The 15,590-nt window shown below is 46.6% G+C and overlaps 1 protein-coding gene across 1 annotated transcript in view; it reads left to right on the forward strand.

The window, feature by feature from the left end:
* AGBL1 (AGBL carboxypeptidase 1) overlaps nucleotides 1–15,590 on the forward strand; it is a 631,789-nt gene that overhangs the window by 60,805 nt on the left and 555,394 nt on the right. The window contains exon 6 of the mRNA XM_039912196.1: nucleotides 5,791–5,828. Within this exon, the coding sequence (XP_039768130.1) occupies nucleotides 5,791–5,828 (38 nt within the window). The remainder of the gene's footprint in view (nucleotides 1–5,790; nucleotides 5,829–15,590) is intronic.

Genomic DNA, 15,590 nt, shown 5'->3' on the forward strand with positions numbered 1-15,590 from the left:
TTTCCCATCCTTCCCTGCAGTATCCTCAGAGGAGATCTCCTCCCTCCTCGCAAGTGCCACCCCCTCCACCTGCGCCTCGGACCCCATTCCCTCTCACCTTATTAAAACCATTGCCCCTGCCCTCCTCCCTTCCTTAACTTCTATTTTTAACCACTCAATCTCCAGGGGCTCCTTCCCCTCTGCCTTCAAACATGCCCACGTCTCCCCCATCCTAAAAAAACCCACTCTTGACCCCACTTCCCCCTCCAGTTATCGTCCTATCTCCCTACTACCCTTCCTTTCCAAAATCCTAGAACGAGTCATCTACAATCGATGCCTAGAATTCCTTAACTCCCATTCTCTCCTAGACCCCCTCCAATCTGGCTTCCGTCCCCTCCACTCTACCGAGACTGCTCTCTCTAAGGTCACCCATGACCTCCTTCTTGCCAAATCCAATGGCTCCTACTCCATTCTGATCCTCCTTGACCTCTCTGCTGCCTTTGACACTGTCGACCATCCCCTCCTCCTCCGTACCTTATCTCACCTTGGCTTCACGGACTCTGTCCTCTCCTGGTTCTCCTCTTACCTCTCTGGCCGATCATTTTCGGTCTCCTACGCTGGAGCCTCCTCCCCCTCCCATCCTTTAACTGTTGGAGTTCCTCAAGGGTCAGTTCTTGGCCCTCTTCTGTTCTCCATTTACACTCACTCCCTCGGTGAACTCATCCGCTCTCACGGCTTTGACTACCATCTCTACGCCGATGACACGCAGATCTACATCTCCGCCCCTGTCCTCTCCCCCTCCCTTCAGGCTCGCATCTCCTCCTGCCTCCGGGACGTCTCCACCTGGATGTCGGCCCGCCACCTAAAACTCAACATGAGCAAGACTGAGCTCCTCATCTTCCCTCCCAAACCCGGTCCTCTCCCAGACTTCTCTATTACCGTGGATGACACGACCATCCTTCCCGTCCCGCAGGCCCGCAATCTCGGTGTCATCCTTGACTCGTCCCTCTCGTTCACCCCACACATCCTATCCGTTACCAAGACCTGCCGGTTTCACCTCTACAATATCGCCAAGATCCGCCCTTTCCTCTCCACCCAAACAGCTACCTTACTATTACGGGCTCTCGTTATATCCCGGCTAGACTACTGTGTCAGCCTTCTCTCTGACCTCCCTTCCTCCTCTCTCGCCCCGCTCCGGTCTATTCTTCACTCCGCTGCCCGGCTCATCTTCCTGCAGAAACGATCTGGGCATGTCACTCCCCTTCTTAAACAACTCCAGTGGTTGCCTATCGACCTCCGCTCCAAACAGAAACTCCTCACTCTAGGCTTCAAGGCTCTCCATCACCTTGCCCCTTCCTACCTCTCCTCCCTTCTCTCTTTCTACCGCCCACCCCGCATGCTCCGCTCCTCTGCGGTCCACCTCCTCACCGTCCCTCGGTCTCGCCTATCCCACCGTCGACCCCTGGGTCACGTCCTCCCGCGGTCCTGGAACGCCCTCCCTCCTCACCTCCGCCAAACTGATTCTCTTTCCCTCTTCAAAACCCTACTTAAAAATCACCTCCTCCAAGAGGCGTTCCCAGACTGAGCTCCTCGTCCCCCTCTACTCCCTCTGCCATCCCCCCTTTACCTCTCCGCAGCTAAACCCTCATTTTCCCCTTTTCCCTCTGCTCCTCCACCTCTCCCTTCCCATCCCCACAGCACTGTACTTGTCCGCTCAACTGTATATATTTTCGTTACCCTATTTATTTTGTTAATGAATTGTACATCACCTTGATTCTATTTAGTTGCCATCGGTTTTTACGAGATGTTCTTCCCCTTGATGCTGTTTAGTGCCATTGTTCTTGTCTGTCCGTCTCCCCCGATTAGACTGTAAGCCCGTCAAACGGCAGGGACCGTCTCTATCTGTTGCCGACTTGTTCATCCCAAGCGCTTAGTACAGTGCTCTGCACATAGTAAGCGCTCAATAAATACTATTGAATGAACTGAAGAAACATAGGAAAAGACAAGGCACACTGAATGCAGAGAACACCTCTTTTCAGAGAATCGTGAAAGAGCCAATCGAAAGGAAACTCAATGACACTTCATATGCATTCTACTCTGCACTCTGATTTCATTTGTAATAATGAAAATGATAATAATAGTAGTATTTGTTAAGCACTTTTTATATGCTAAGCACTGTACTGAGCGCTGGGGTGAATACAAACAAATCAGGTTGGACACATTCTCTGTCCCACAGGGGGATCACAATTAGATAGAGTAAACAAAAAAGGCTTCTTCCCTGGGTCAGTAGGCCTTAATGCCTCAGGCTAGTCCGGGAGTCCCAGGAATCCAGTGGGGAACAATGATGTCTGCATTATGGGTAGGATTGATAATGGGCAAGACAGGATGCCAGAGAAGGAGGCTCTGGTAGTCGCCTAGTGGATAGAGTAGGGGCTTGGGAGTCAGAAGGTCATGGGTTCTGCCACTTGTCTGCTGTGTGACCTTGGGTAAGTCATTTCACTTCTCTATGCCTCACTTACTTCTTCCATAAAAGGGCTATTTAGCCTGTGAGCCCCATGTGGGACAGGGACTGTGTCCAATCTGATTAGCTAGTATCTACCACCACACTTAGAACAGTACCTGGCACATAGTAAGCATTTAATAAATACCATTAACCCCCCCACCCGCAAAACCATGTCAACCCAGGAGGCCGGAAGCGACACAGGTTGCACCTCACCGGCACTGAGGATGAATGGCAGCAGGTTACCTAAGCAGCCGCTCTATGGTGAGCTGAAATGGTGAAACTGTGAACAGGGATAGAAGCAGCACTCTCAAGTCCTAAAAGGAACAAAATTCCACCATTTAGATGTGCAGTTCTTTTCACTGTACCTTGTTCTCATCCATCTCGCTGTCAACCTCTCACCCACGTCCTGCCACTGGCCTGGAATGCCCTCCCTCCTCATATTTAACAGACAATTGTTTCCCCTCCCCCCCCCCAAGCACGCGCGCGCGCACACACACACACACGCACACTCTTCAAAGCCTTACTGAAGGCACATCTCTTCCAAGAGACCTTCCCTGACTAACCCTTCCTTTCCTTTACTTCTCCTTTTTCTGTTGCCCTGACTTCTTCCCTTTATTTATCCCTCCCCCCAGCCCCACATATGTACATATGTACATAGCTGTTAATTAATTAATTAATTAATTAATTAATTTATATTAATACCTGTCTCCCCGTGTGGACTGTAAGCTCTCGTGGCAGGGGATGTTTCTGTTATATTGTTATATTGTACTTTCCCAAGTACTTAGTACAGCTCTGCACACAGTAATTGCTCATTAAAATAATAATAATAATAATGATGGTATTTGTTAAGCGTTTACTATGTGCCAAGCAATAAATACGATTGACTGACTGACTAGTGATCAGGTGGGAGAGAGCAGAAGAAGACAGACCAGCCTTGCAAGCAGCAATAAGGTGGCCAATCATCTAATTTTATATTGGGACATGTGCTTTTTAGCTGATCTCTCCCCTGTCTGCTATAGATGTAGCAGCAGTTACCCTTACATTCAATATTTTCTGCTGCTACTGAATTGTGGCACTCGCAAGCAGCATCCTTATTCAGAGGGACTTGGAAGGGAATACAGAGCATCTGGAGAAAGTAGAGTAGACAGAATACTCTCCAGAGAGACAATTTTGGTTCTGGGACCTTCAGGTAGGCTTCTGCACGTGACAACATTACGATCAGCCACGTGCCCTTGGTAGAAGGTGGGAGATCATATGCTACTCCTTGTCCAGTATCCACAAGAGGCATCAGTGTCCATGCTAAGCAGCAATCAGAAATGGGGTGATGGCCTTTGAGCAGAGGCCTTTGGGAAAATCAGAGCCTGAAGCAGAAGAAACAAAAACAGCAACAGATATTGTAGAAAATACTGTAACAGGGAAGCAAGGGGCATCTTTTTGGGCACACGATGCAGAAGACATCTCCTGTCTTGATCAGTCACACTCCCACCAACACTGATAAAAGCTCATCCTGGAAATTTCACCTCTAAACCCAAAGGACAGCTAGATACATAGGTTGAGTAGATTTTCTCATTCCAGTTTGGCTCACGTCTCCCAGGTCGGCCGGTTGTTGAAGTGGCAGGTGGATCGTGAGGGAAGGCGGGGTGCTCGGTAAACAGAGGTGAGGGCTCAGAATTCCCGGGATCACATCCCAGCTCTTCACCACAGCCAGTTGTTGTGGTGAAGCCTCTGGATCCTGCTCTGCCTAAGAACTTAGAGGAGAGGTAGGTGGACAGATGGGGAGTAACTATAAAGTCTGTAGTGTTTAAGGATTCAGTAGCAGGATAATGGATTGTTTGTGTGTATTTATGTGTGAGTCATGGTGGGGTAGGGGTAACTCCCAACATTTTAATCTTAAATTCTTGGTACTAGTGAAGCTTTCAGGGGTTTGTCCAGCTTTGTTTATGGCCAGTCAGTCAGCAGTATTTACTGAGGGTCTTTGAGTGCCAGAATTTATCGAGTTCACTGCCCTGCATGTAATCTCAACTGGCATATAAATTATTCAATCAATCAAGAGTATTTTTTGAGTATTTATTTTATGCAGAGCACTGAACTAAGGGCTTGGAGAATATGGTGGAGTTGGTAGACAAGATTTCTGCCCTCAAGGAGCTTACACTGAGGCAAAGACATACACTAAAATCAATTACAAGAAGTGGGAAGCATCAGTGTTTAAAGATATGTATAGAAGAGAAGCAGTGTGACTTAGTGGATTCATTCATTCAATCGTATTTATTAAGCACTTACTGTTGACGAGCACTGTACCAAGCACATGGAAAGTATAATTCAGCATTAAAGGGAGACAATCCCTGCCCACAATGGGCTTAAAGTCTCTGGGGGGTGGAGGTAGGGGGAGGCGAGAGGGAGACAGACATTAAAACAAGTTAACAGGCATCAATATAAATAAATAGAATTATAGATATATACATATATAGTCTGGAATTCAGGAGGACCTTCTGATCCTCCACTCATCTGCTGGGTGACCTTGTGCAAATCACTTCAATTCTCTGTGCCTCAGTTACCTTATCTGTAAAATGGGGATTAAGACTGTGAGCCCCATGTGGGATGTGGACTGTGTCTAAATTGATTATCTTGAATCCACCCTAATGTTTAGAACAGTGTCTGACCTGGAGCAAGTCCATAACAAATACCACAAAAAAAATTTAAAAAGCTGGGTCAGGGGAGATGCTGAGAGATCTCCAAGCCAGGACAAAAGATATTTTCATCTCGCACTTTCTTATAAAAGTGGTGCAGTGTTTTTCCCCAAAAAGAACTGCCCTTCACCCTAAAGAATGTGATTTTTTCCTTTCTCTCTTGTGAAAGTGTTATATTGGGCCCAGAACAGAGTAATTTTATAAAGAAGCATGCACCTCGCCACTTGGAAGCTTCAGAAGTTTCATGGGGGCTTTCCTTCATGAGTCTCCCCCCAGACTTTTCCAGTACTTCATGTATATCGGGCCAGAAGAAGAACTCTAGGAGTGGCTTTATCCAAGATGATGGTGAGATGGAGGGAATGAGGCAGAAGGGAAGGGAAGGTTTGGGCAGGAGACAGTACCCCTGGGACATATTAAAGAGATGGAGGCATTGGCCTGGTGCAGTTCTCACATTTATGTGGTTTTAATGGTCAGTATATAGATCAATAGAATGCCAGCTACCGGGTTAATAATGGTGCTATTGGTGACAGCAATGGACCTGGTAGCTATGGAATCCACAAGCAATCAAAAATACTGCTGAAAAATCGACATTTTCTTCCCCTTTTTTCTCTCTTTCCCCAGGGCCGCCACTCAAGTTCTTGCAGTGCTGCTGAAATCAAGTAAGCAAGCTTCCCCTCTCTCTAAAAAATTGTTTAAAGTTTTCCCTTCAGAGTTGAGCATCTGAAGCAAAAGAATGCTGTTCCCCCTTCACCCTGAATGCAGTTTCCAGCCTACCCATAAAAGTGAGGAGTAAAAACAGATTGATTCTTCTGCTTCTCTTTTAGATGGCAGGGAATCAGGTCTGGGTATGAGGTTTCCTACCCACCCTTCCTTCTGAGCATAAGCTGGAAGTTTGCCTCTCATTGGGTGCTCCAGCGATTAGAGGCAGGGTTCATAAGAACCCATGACATTCTGCAAAGCCATTGTGCAGTCACACCAATCTTCCATACTGCCCAGGATTCTGTCTCTGAACACTAGCAAAAATGCACAGAAAGATTTTTCTGTGACCCACTTTCCTTAACTATAAAATGGGGATGAAATACCAATTCTCCCTAGTATTTAGACTGTGACACCCGCCCCGCCCCCCCCCCCGCCCCCTCCATGTGGGACAGGGACTATGTCCAACCTGATTAACTTGTATCTACCTGAGCGCTTAAAACAGTGCTTGACACACAGTAAACACTTAAGAAACGTCATTAAATATAAGAACTAAGTCAGGACCCCCTCTTAAACATCCACAACTGGATTTCTATAGGAAATCCTGGGAGATCTTGTTAGGAAGACCCAGGCTAGGAACGGTCAAAGATGACCAAGATAATCCAGGAGAATGGTGAAAATAGACCAATTAGGAAGATTAGGAATCCTCAATCTGAAAAGATAAAGCCTCCTGTGGAGGGGCAGGGGTCAATTGGTGTTTACAAAGTCAAGAAGAGTATGGGCAAGCATAATCATTATGTAGTTCAGTGGCCATTTGCCAGTTGATAGATAACAGAAAATAACTATGCTCTTGGATCTGTAAAATCCTTTAAGCACTTGATATTGACCCCACCCTCAGCCTTACAGCACTTATGTACATATCCATTAATCATTGAGATTGCATGGTTCTTGAGGGCAGGGAATGCAGTCTACCAACCCTGTTGTATTGTACTCTCTCAAACTCACAGTAAGCACTTAATAAATACCATTGATCGATTCTGTCACATGGGGCCCCCCATTTAATTCATAGAGAAAGCAGATATCTCATTTTATAGAGGAGGAAGTGGAGACCCAGGGAGGCTGTTTGCCAAAGCAAACATGCAGCTACCGTGAGGACTAGAAACTAGCCTCCTAGTTCCCAGACATTTCACATTAGCCCAATGGCTTTTACACTGGGGCACACTGCTGTCTTATGGAATTTGTTCAATAAATCCTGCAACATCAGGATGGAGCAGAGAGATGACAGATTCAAAATATAGAAAAGGAATTCCTTGTTCACCCAGTGGGTAGTAAACATATGGAATTTGTTACTGCAAGAGGTTATGAAGTCAGAAAATACCGGTAGTTTAAAACAGACAATATGCCCATTGATGGGAGGTCTTTAATGGGCCACAGGAGGGAGAAGTTGGAAAGTTAGATGGTGCATTCCTAGCCGTGAAGGTAGATGCCAACTATCACTTGGTTTCTCAAACAACCTGTAATCCCTGTTAAAGATGGAATTTAGGGCCAGGTTTCCCATTTTTCTAACCTGGAAATCACATTGTTCATGGTCTTATGTTCTTAGAGTAATTTTTTTTAGAGGTATTTGTTAAATGCTTATTTTATGTCAGATACTGAACTAAGCACTGGGTAGATAAAAGATAATCAGGTTGGACACAGTCCCTGTCCCACATAGGACTCACAGTCCTAACCCCCATTTTATAGGTGAGGTAACTAAAGCACAGAAAAACTAGGTGACTTGCCTAAGGTCACACAGTAGACATGTGGCGGAGCCAGGATTAGAATCTTGGTTCCTCTGACTCCCAGACCTGTGCTCTATCCACCAGAAATGACACATCTCATAATAATAATAATAATAATATTTGTCAAGCACCTATTATGTGTCAGGCACTGTACTAAGCGCTGGGATAGATTCAAGACAATCTGGTCTGACACAGTCCCTGTCCTGCATGGGGCTCAAAGTCTGAAGGAGAGGGAGAAGACAAATTTTATCCCCATTTTAAGAGGAGGAAATGGATTTGCCCAAGATTACAAAGGAGGTTTATCCATGGCGGGTTTACCACAAAGGATCTAGGTTTCTGTGAATTCCTTCTCTCGGTCTGGCAAGACATATGATAACAATGGAGTCACCTCCATGGAACAAGCAATGAGCCATGGCCTTGAGGCTGTATGGCCTAGTGGAAAAGCATAGGCCTGCGAGTCAGAGAGTTTGGGTTCTAATCCTCATTCTGCCATTTGCCTTCTGTGTGACCTTGGCCGCTTAATTTATCTGAGTCTCAGTTTTCTCATCTCTAAAATGAGGATTCAGTACATGGCCTCTAAACTGTAAGCTCATTATGGGCAGGGAATGTAACTGCTAATTCTGTTGTACTGTACTCTCCCAAGTGATTAAAACAGTGCTCTGTACATAGTAAGCATTCATTAAATACTATTGATTGACAGACTGCTATTCACCCTCCATCTTAGACTGTGAGTCCCATGTGGAACAGGGACGGCATTTGTTCTGCAAGCAGTTTATCTAACCCCAGCACTTTGCACATAGTAAGCTTTGAACACAAACACCATTACTATTATTTACTATTATCGTCATCATCACCATCATTATTATCATCACCTCAGGACCAAGAACTTGTTTGGGGGAGTTGATTGTAATGCCTGTGGTTGACACAGCTCTGTTCACTCTCTTGTCCCTGCCAGCCATGCAGAGCCAATGGGGGTTGGCACACGGTGAAGTGCAAACCGATGTTTTTTGCATGCAGGACCCATTTATGGCCAGAGTGACCTCAGCATCGTGCTTAGCACCATGTCATTGTGCCATGATCTGGCAGATGGTGCTCACATTAGCCCTTGAGGTCTTCGCCCCTCTCAGTAGCTAGCTATATTTCAAGATTCCTGCTGGGCTTGTCCATTTTGCAGAAAACCCTAAACGATCCTCTCATGAGAACCCTGAGACCATAGGCCGCAGAGTCAGAAGGACCTGGGCTCTAATCCCATCTCCACCATTTGTCTACCGTGAGTCCTGGGCAAGTCACTTCATTTCCCTGTGCCTCAGTTACCTCATCTGTAAAATGAAGATTAAAACTGTGAGCCCTATATGGGACAGGGACTGTGTCCAACCTAATTAACTAGTAGGTAACCCAGCACTCAGAACAGTGCCTTGCACATAATGTGAGCTTAACAAATGCCTATTATTATTATTGTTATTGTTACTACTTTTCCCCACTGATGACAGAGGCCCAGCAGGCTGAGCCGGGATGAGAACCTCCTGATCTCTCAGAGCGATGCTCTGTATATTGGGCCTACATCAGGGCTCAAGCAGGATGCATGGCGCCCAACAAAACAACTCCCAGCGCTTAGTACAGTGCTCTACACACAGGAAGTGCTCAATAAATACAACTGAATGAATGAAAACAACTGGCAGAATTTTTACAGCTCCAACTACATTTCAAGGGCAGGGACCTAGTATGTTCATGAACATGAACTTCTCGAGAACAGCGCTCGACCTTCTGTTCATGACTTTGTTGTAGTCACAAAAGGCCCTGCAAGGGAAGAGTCATTAGTGGTGAGAGGAGACAGTTTCAAAGTGAAGTGGAGGAAGGGGGTAAATTAGTATCTGGGAAATTTGAGCAGTACAAGCAATCAATATGGGTATTGACACAAACCTTTCCTTCAGTTATCCAGCTAATTTAACCAAAATCAATTTTATTGTCTTGAATGATCTGGATAATTTTTGATGTAGGGTATGATGATCAAGCTAAGATCTGAGTTTGTTGATTTATACTGTGTCTCTTTTTATTTAGCCTCATGTTTTTCCCCCTCCCTGCCCTACCTTCTACTCTTCATTTGTTTGAATTTTGTTCTCTGGCGTCTGGAGTGATTTGATTGTGGTTCTTGCTTCTGAACAGGGAGCCAGAGGCCTGTGGCTAACGAACATCCTTTGATAAATCTTCCAAATAAATATATAAATAAAAACCAACTCTGTCAACTCTGAGCTTGGTAAAATTCCCAGATCACGTAGTTCCCTTCTCCTTGGGAGGTAGAAGGAAAAGTTTGAGATTTGATTTCATTTTGGATATTGGAAGTTAATGCAAACCTTTCTATAGGTAGAGTGGACCCACTGAGAGAAATGTAGAGATGAGATTATAAACCTCCCCCCATGCCCCGGGGAGAGAACGTGGATTGAAATTTATTACCTCTAGGTCTGGACAGGGAACCATCCATCCATTAGACTGAACTTAGCTCGGGTTTAGGGTGTCTCTGTTCTCATGACTCAGTCCAACACCCCCAGTTATAGCACCAGCCGTCACCCCTCCGCATGGAGGCGGAGGAGGGAGGGGTGATGGGATGGGAAGGGCCAGGGCAACAGTTATTCTGGGCAGGGGAGATAGAAGTGAGGTTGATGGAAATTCTGCCTTTTCCTCTCCACTCTTACCTTACTGGGCCTTTTCTCCTGGGGGAGTCTGGGCTTCACAGGAACATAGGGTGCTAACACTTTAAGAACTGTGACAAATCCTAACATATTTGCAAATAAAGAGGTCAAAATAATCAAAAACAAATTGAGAGGATGTTTAGACATGAGCGCTAAGGAGGATGTAGATGAGTTCATAAGTGAGCGAGAACATGACCTAGTGGAAAAAGCACAGGCCTGGGAATCAGGGGACCAGGTTTCTAATCCCATTTCTGCCACTTGCTGAGTGTATGACCTTGGGCAAGTCAGTTAACATCTTTATGCCTCAAATTTTCTCAACCTTAAAAAAGGGGTTAAGACACCAATTCTGTCTCTCCCTTGAACTGTGAAACTTTGTAGGACAGAAACTGTGTCTGATCTGCTTATACTGTATCTTTCCCAGTGCTTATCACAGAGTAACTGCTTAAGATTATTATCATTAAGGATGCTATGTTTTAGGGTGTTAGATCATGAATCACTGAAAACTTGTTGGAGAAGGTGAGATTTAAGGAGGGATTTGAATGTTGGGAGAGTGGTGGTATATTTGATGTGGGGAGAGAGTTCCAGGTGGGAGAGCATCTTGAGTGAGTGGGTGGAGGTGGGAGATTTGAGAGGAGGGGTGGGAAAGGTCTGCCACATGGCACCTACACACAATCAAGGACATCAAGTATGATCGCATAACAACCCAAAGGCATCACCTCGTCAACTGAACATAAGACCAGTGGTCCATCCTGCCTAGAATTTGTTCTCTTGCAGTGGCCTTGGATACTGGAGGGACTGTTGTGAGGGTTACTTAATAATAATGATAATTATGGTACGTGTTAAGCCCTTTCTATATGCCAAGCAATGTTCTAAGCACTAGGGTAGATACAAGTTAAACAGGTTGGACATAGTCCCTGTGCCAAAAGGGGCTCACACTCTAAATCCCCATTTTACAGAGGAGGTAACTGAGGTCCAGAGAAGTGAAGTGCTTTGCCCAAGGTCACAGAGAATTCATTCAATAGTATTTATTGAGCACTTACTATGTGCAGAGCACTGTACTAAGCGCTTGGGATGAACAAGTCAGCAACAGATAGAGACAGTCCCTGCCATTTGACGGGCTTACAGTCTAATCGGGGGAGATGGACAGACAAGAAAAATGGCAATAAATAGAGTCAAGGGGAAGAACATCTCGTAAAAACAATGGCAACTAAATAGAATCAAGGCGATGTACAATTCATTAACAAAATAAATAGGGTAATGAAAATATATACAGTTGAGCGGACAAGTACAGTGCTGTGGGGATGGGAAGGGAGAGGTGGAGGAGCAGAGGGAAAAGGGGAAAAGAGGGTTTAGCTGCGGAGAGGTAAAGGGGCGTGGCAGAGGGAGTAGAGGGAGAAGAGGAGCTCAGTCTGGGAAGGCCTCTTGGAGGAGGTGAGTTTTAAGTAGGGTTTTGAAGAGGGAAAGAGAATCAGTTTGGCGGAGGTGAGGAGGGAAGGCATTCCAGGACCGCGGGAGGACGTGGCCCAGGGGTCGACGGCGGGATAGGTGAGACCGAGGGACGGTGAGGAGGTGGACCGCAGAGGAGCGGAGCATGCGGGGTGGGCAGGAGAAAGAGAGAAGGGAGGAGAGGTAGGAAGGGGCAAGGTGATGGAGAGCCTTGAAGCCTAGAGTGAGGAGTTTTTGTTTGGAGCGGAGGTCGATAGGCAACCACTGGAGTTGTTTAAGAAGGGGAGTGACATGCCCAGATCGTTTCTGCAGGAAGATGAGCCGGGCAGCGGAGTGAAGAATAGACCGGAGCGGGGCGAGAGAGGAGGAAGGGAGGTCAGAGAGAAGGCTGACACAGTAGTCTAGCTGGGATATAACGAAAGCCCATAACAGTAAGGTAGCCGTTTGGGTGGAGAGGAAAGGGCGGATCTTGGCGATATTGTATAGGTGAAACCGGCAGGTCTTGGTAACGGATAGGATGTGTGGGGTGAACGAGAGAGACGAGTCAAGGATGACACCGAGATTGCGGGCCTGAGAGACGGGAAGGATGGTCGTGCCATCGATGGTGATAGAGAAGTCTGGGAGAGGACCGGGTTTGGGAGGGAAGATGAGGAGCTCAGTCTTGCTCATGTTGAGTTTTAGGTGGCGGGCCGACATCCAGGTGGAGACGTCCCGGAGGCAGGAGGAGATGCGAGCCTGAAGGGAGGGGGAGAGGACGGGCGGAGATGTAGATCTGCGTGTCATCTGCGTAGAGATGGTAGTCAAAGCCGTGAGAGTGAATGAGTTCACCGAGGGAGTGAGTGTAAATGGAGAACAGAAGAGGGCCAAGAACTGACCCTTGAGGAACTCCAACAGTTAAAGGATGGGAGGGGGAGGAGGTTCCAGCGAAGGAGACCGAGAATGACCGGCCAGAGAGGTAAGAGGAGAACCAGGAGAGGACAGAGTCCGTGAAGCCAAGGTGAGATAAGGTATGGAGGAGGAGGGGATGGTCGACAGTGTCAAAGGGAGCAGAAAGGTCAAGGAGGATTAGAATGGAGTAGGAGCCATTGGATTTGGCAAGAAGGAGGTCATGGGTGACCTTAGAGAGAGCAGTCTCGGTAGAGTGGAGGGGACGGAAGCCAGATTGGAGGGTGTCCAGGAGAGAATGGGAGTTAAGGAATTCTAAGCATCGATTGTAGACGACTCATTCTAGGATTTTGGAAAGGAAGGGTAGTAGGGAGATAGGGCGATAACTGGAGGGGGAAGTGGGGTCAAGAACGGGTTTTTTTAGGATGGGGGAGACGTGGGCATGTTTGAAGGCAGCGGGGAAGGAGCCATTGGAGATTGAATGGTTAAAAATAGAAGTTAAGGAAGGGAGGAGGGCAGGGGCAATGGTTTTAATAAGGTGAGAGGGAATGGGGTCCGAGGCGCAGGTGGAGAGGGTGGCACTTGCGAGGAGGGAGGAGATCTCCTCTGAGGATACTGCAGGGAAGGATGGGAAAGTAGGGGAGAGGGTTGGTGGGGGGCAGGGGAGAGGCGGAGGGGTGACTTTGGGGAGCTCAGACCTGATCGTGTTGATTTTCGTGAGGAAATAGGTGGCCAGATCATTGGGGGTGAGAGATGGGGGAGGGGGAGGAACAGGGGGCCTAAGGAGAGAGTTAAAGGTCCGGAACAATCGGCGGGGGTGACGGGCATGGGTGTCGATGAGGGAGGAGAAGTTTTGCCTGGCGGAGGAGAGGGCAGAGTTAAGGCAGGAAAGGATAAATTTGAAGTGTGTGAGGTCGGCTTGGTGCTTGGACTTTCGCCAGCACAAGGCAGAGCCAGAATTAGAACCCAGTTCCTTCTGACTCCCAGGCCCATGCTCTACCCATTAAGTCAAGCTGCTTCTGTAAACCAGGCTGCTTTTCTTCCTTAACCTCTGCCATCATGGCTAGGGATGAGCCATTTATCATCCCTAACTATCCTCTATTACTCAGGCTAGACTGTTTTCTCTTTTATGGTATTTGTTAAGCAATTACTATATGCCACCCACTATACTAAGTGCTGGGGTAATAATAATAATAATGTTGGTATTTGTTAAGCGTTTACTATGTGCAGAGCCCTGTTCTAAACACTGGGGGAGACACAGGGTCATCAGGTTGTCCCACGTGAGGCTCACAGTTAATCCCCATTTTACAGATGAGGTAACTGAGGCACAGAGAAGTTAAATGACTTGCCCATAGTCACACATCTGACAAGTGGCAGAGCCAGGATTTGAACCCATGACCTCTGACTCCCAAGCCCGTGCTCTTTCCACTGAGGCATGCTGCTTCTCCTAGACACAAGCTAATCAAGTTGGACAGAGTTCATTCTCTACATGTGGCTCACTGTTGTAATCACTATTTTACAGATGAGGTAACTGAGGCACAGAGAATTTAAGTGACTTTCCCAGGTCACTCAGCAGACAAGTGGCAGAGCTGGGATTGGAACCCCGATCCTTCTGACTCTCAGGCCTGTGGTCTATCCACTAGGCCACAGTGCTTCTCTCTTCCACTAATATATCCCAAACTCTCTGGAATCTGCAGACCCTGTGACATCCAGAGTCAGAATGGGATGGATGGGTCCAGATATCTGATTTTCAGGTTTTTCAGGAGTCATAGAAGGACTTTTAGGAAAGAACTATTTCATCCAGAGCATTATCAGTGTCTTCCTGGTAAATCACCCACTGCTTTTTGCTCAAGATGTAGGTCACTAAACTCCAATATTTCATCCTAAAACAGGTTTATTCAGTGCCTATATGACCATAACCTTGAGCCCAAGAACTCCCCTCGGCTCTCACCGGTGTCACCAAATGCAGAAAAAACTTGCCCTTCTCCTCTCATTATGCCAGCAGGCTTGGGATGCCAACCCTGATGATCATTTTGAAATCAGCCAATCAGCTAGATCCTCTTTATCGCCATTTAGGCAGATGACCTCCACCCCATCCATTTTCTCTAGACTCTCTCTTTCATCTACATGCACCCAGACCTGCCCAGAATATTCCTGAAAGAAATCTGTGGCCTAATGTACCCTCTCCCATCCAAAAACACTTAGCTTTTTATTACCAGAATTTAATAAAGCTTTGATTAAGAAATAGGGCTCCTTCTAGTGCAGACAATCTTTTCTGTCATAAATCACAAAGGCATATTGTCCTTCCTCTCTCTCCCTGTCTCCCTCTTCTCTCTCCCTCCCCCTCTTTTCTCTCTTTTTTTATTCCTTCCCTTCTCTCCATTTCTCCTTCTTGCTCTGCTCCCTGCTGTCCTTTCCATGAGCATTAGGGATAAATGCATTTGTGAAAAATTGTAGCTGTGGAAGAGGCTCTGAAATGAGTACACTGCTAGAGGATCGTATCTGACTTGTCCTGGCTCGAGGGATGAATTCTGGAATAATGCTTCAGTATTAACCTTGGCGCCCCAATTTAAAGGTCGCATTATTGCAACAAGGAAACACCTTCTGGTTCAGACACTAAATCTCTGCAAGTGAAAGATGGGGCTACATCAGGGCCACCTTCAATTGAAAAATAGAATTAGCATTTAGAAAAGTGTTCAGAGTTGACAAGGGGATGGGGACAGGGGTGAGTGAAAGGAAAAAGAAGGGGAGAGAAGTGAGAGGAGAAAGGAGGAACAGATTTTGGAGGGGAAACATCCAGTTTATAGGCAGTCCACAGTCCCCTTGCAGTTATCCCAGGTAATGGTCTGGCAGAACAAAAGCCAATTCTGACTGCTTCCATCTTCCTTCAGACTGTAATCTCGATATGGCAGGGAACTTGTTTGTT

Source organism: Ornithorhynchus anatinus, chromosome 5 (assembly GCF_004115215.2).
Source record: "Ornithorhynchus anatinus isolate Pmale09 chromosome 5, mOrnAna1.pri.v4, whole genome shotgun sequence".
In the NCBI taxonomy this organism is placed as follows: Eukaryota; Metazoa; Chordata; class Mammalia; order Monotremata; family Ornithorhynchidae; genus Ornithorhynchus; species Ornithorhynchus anatinus.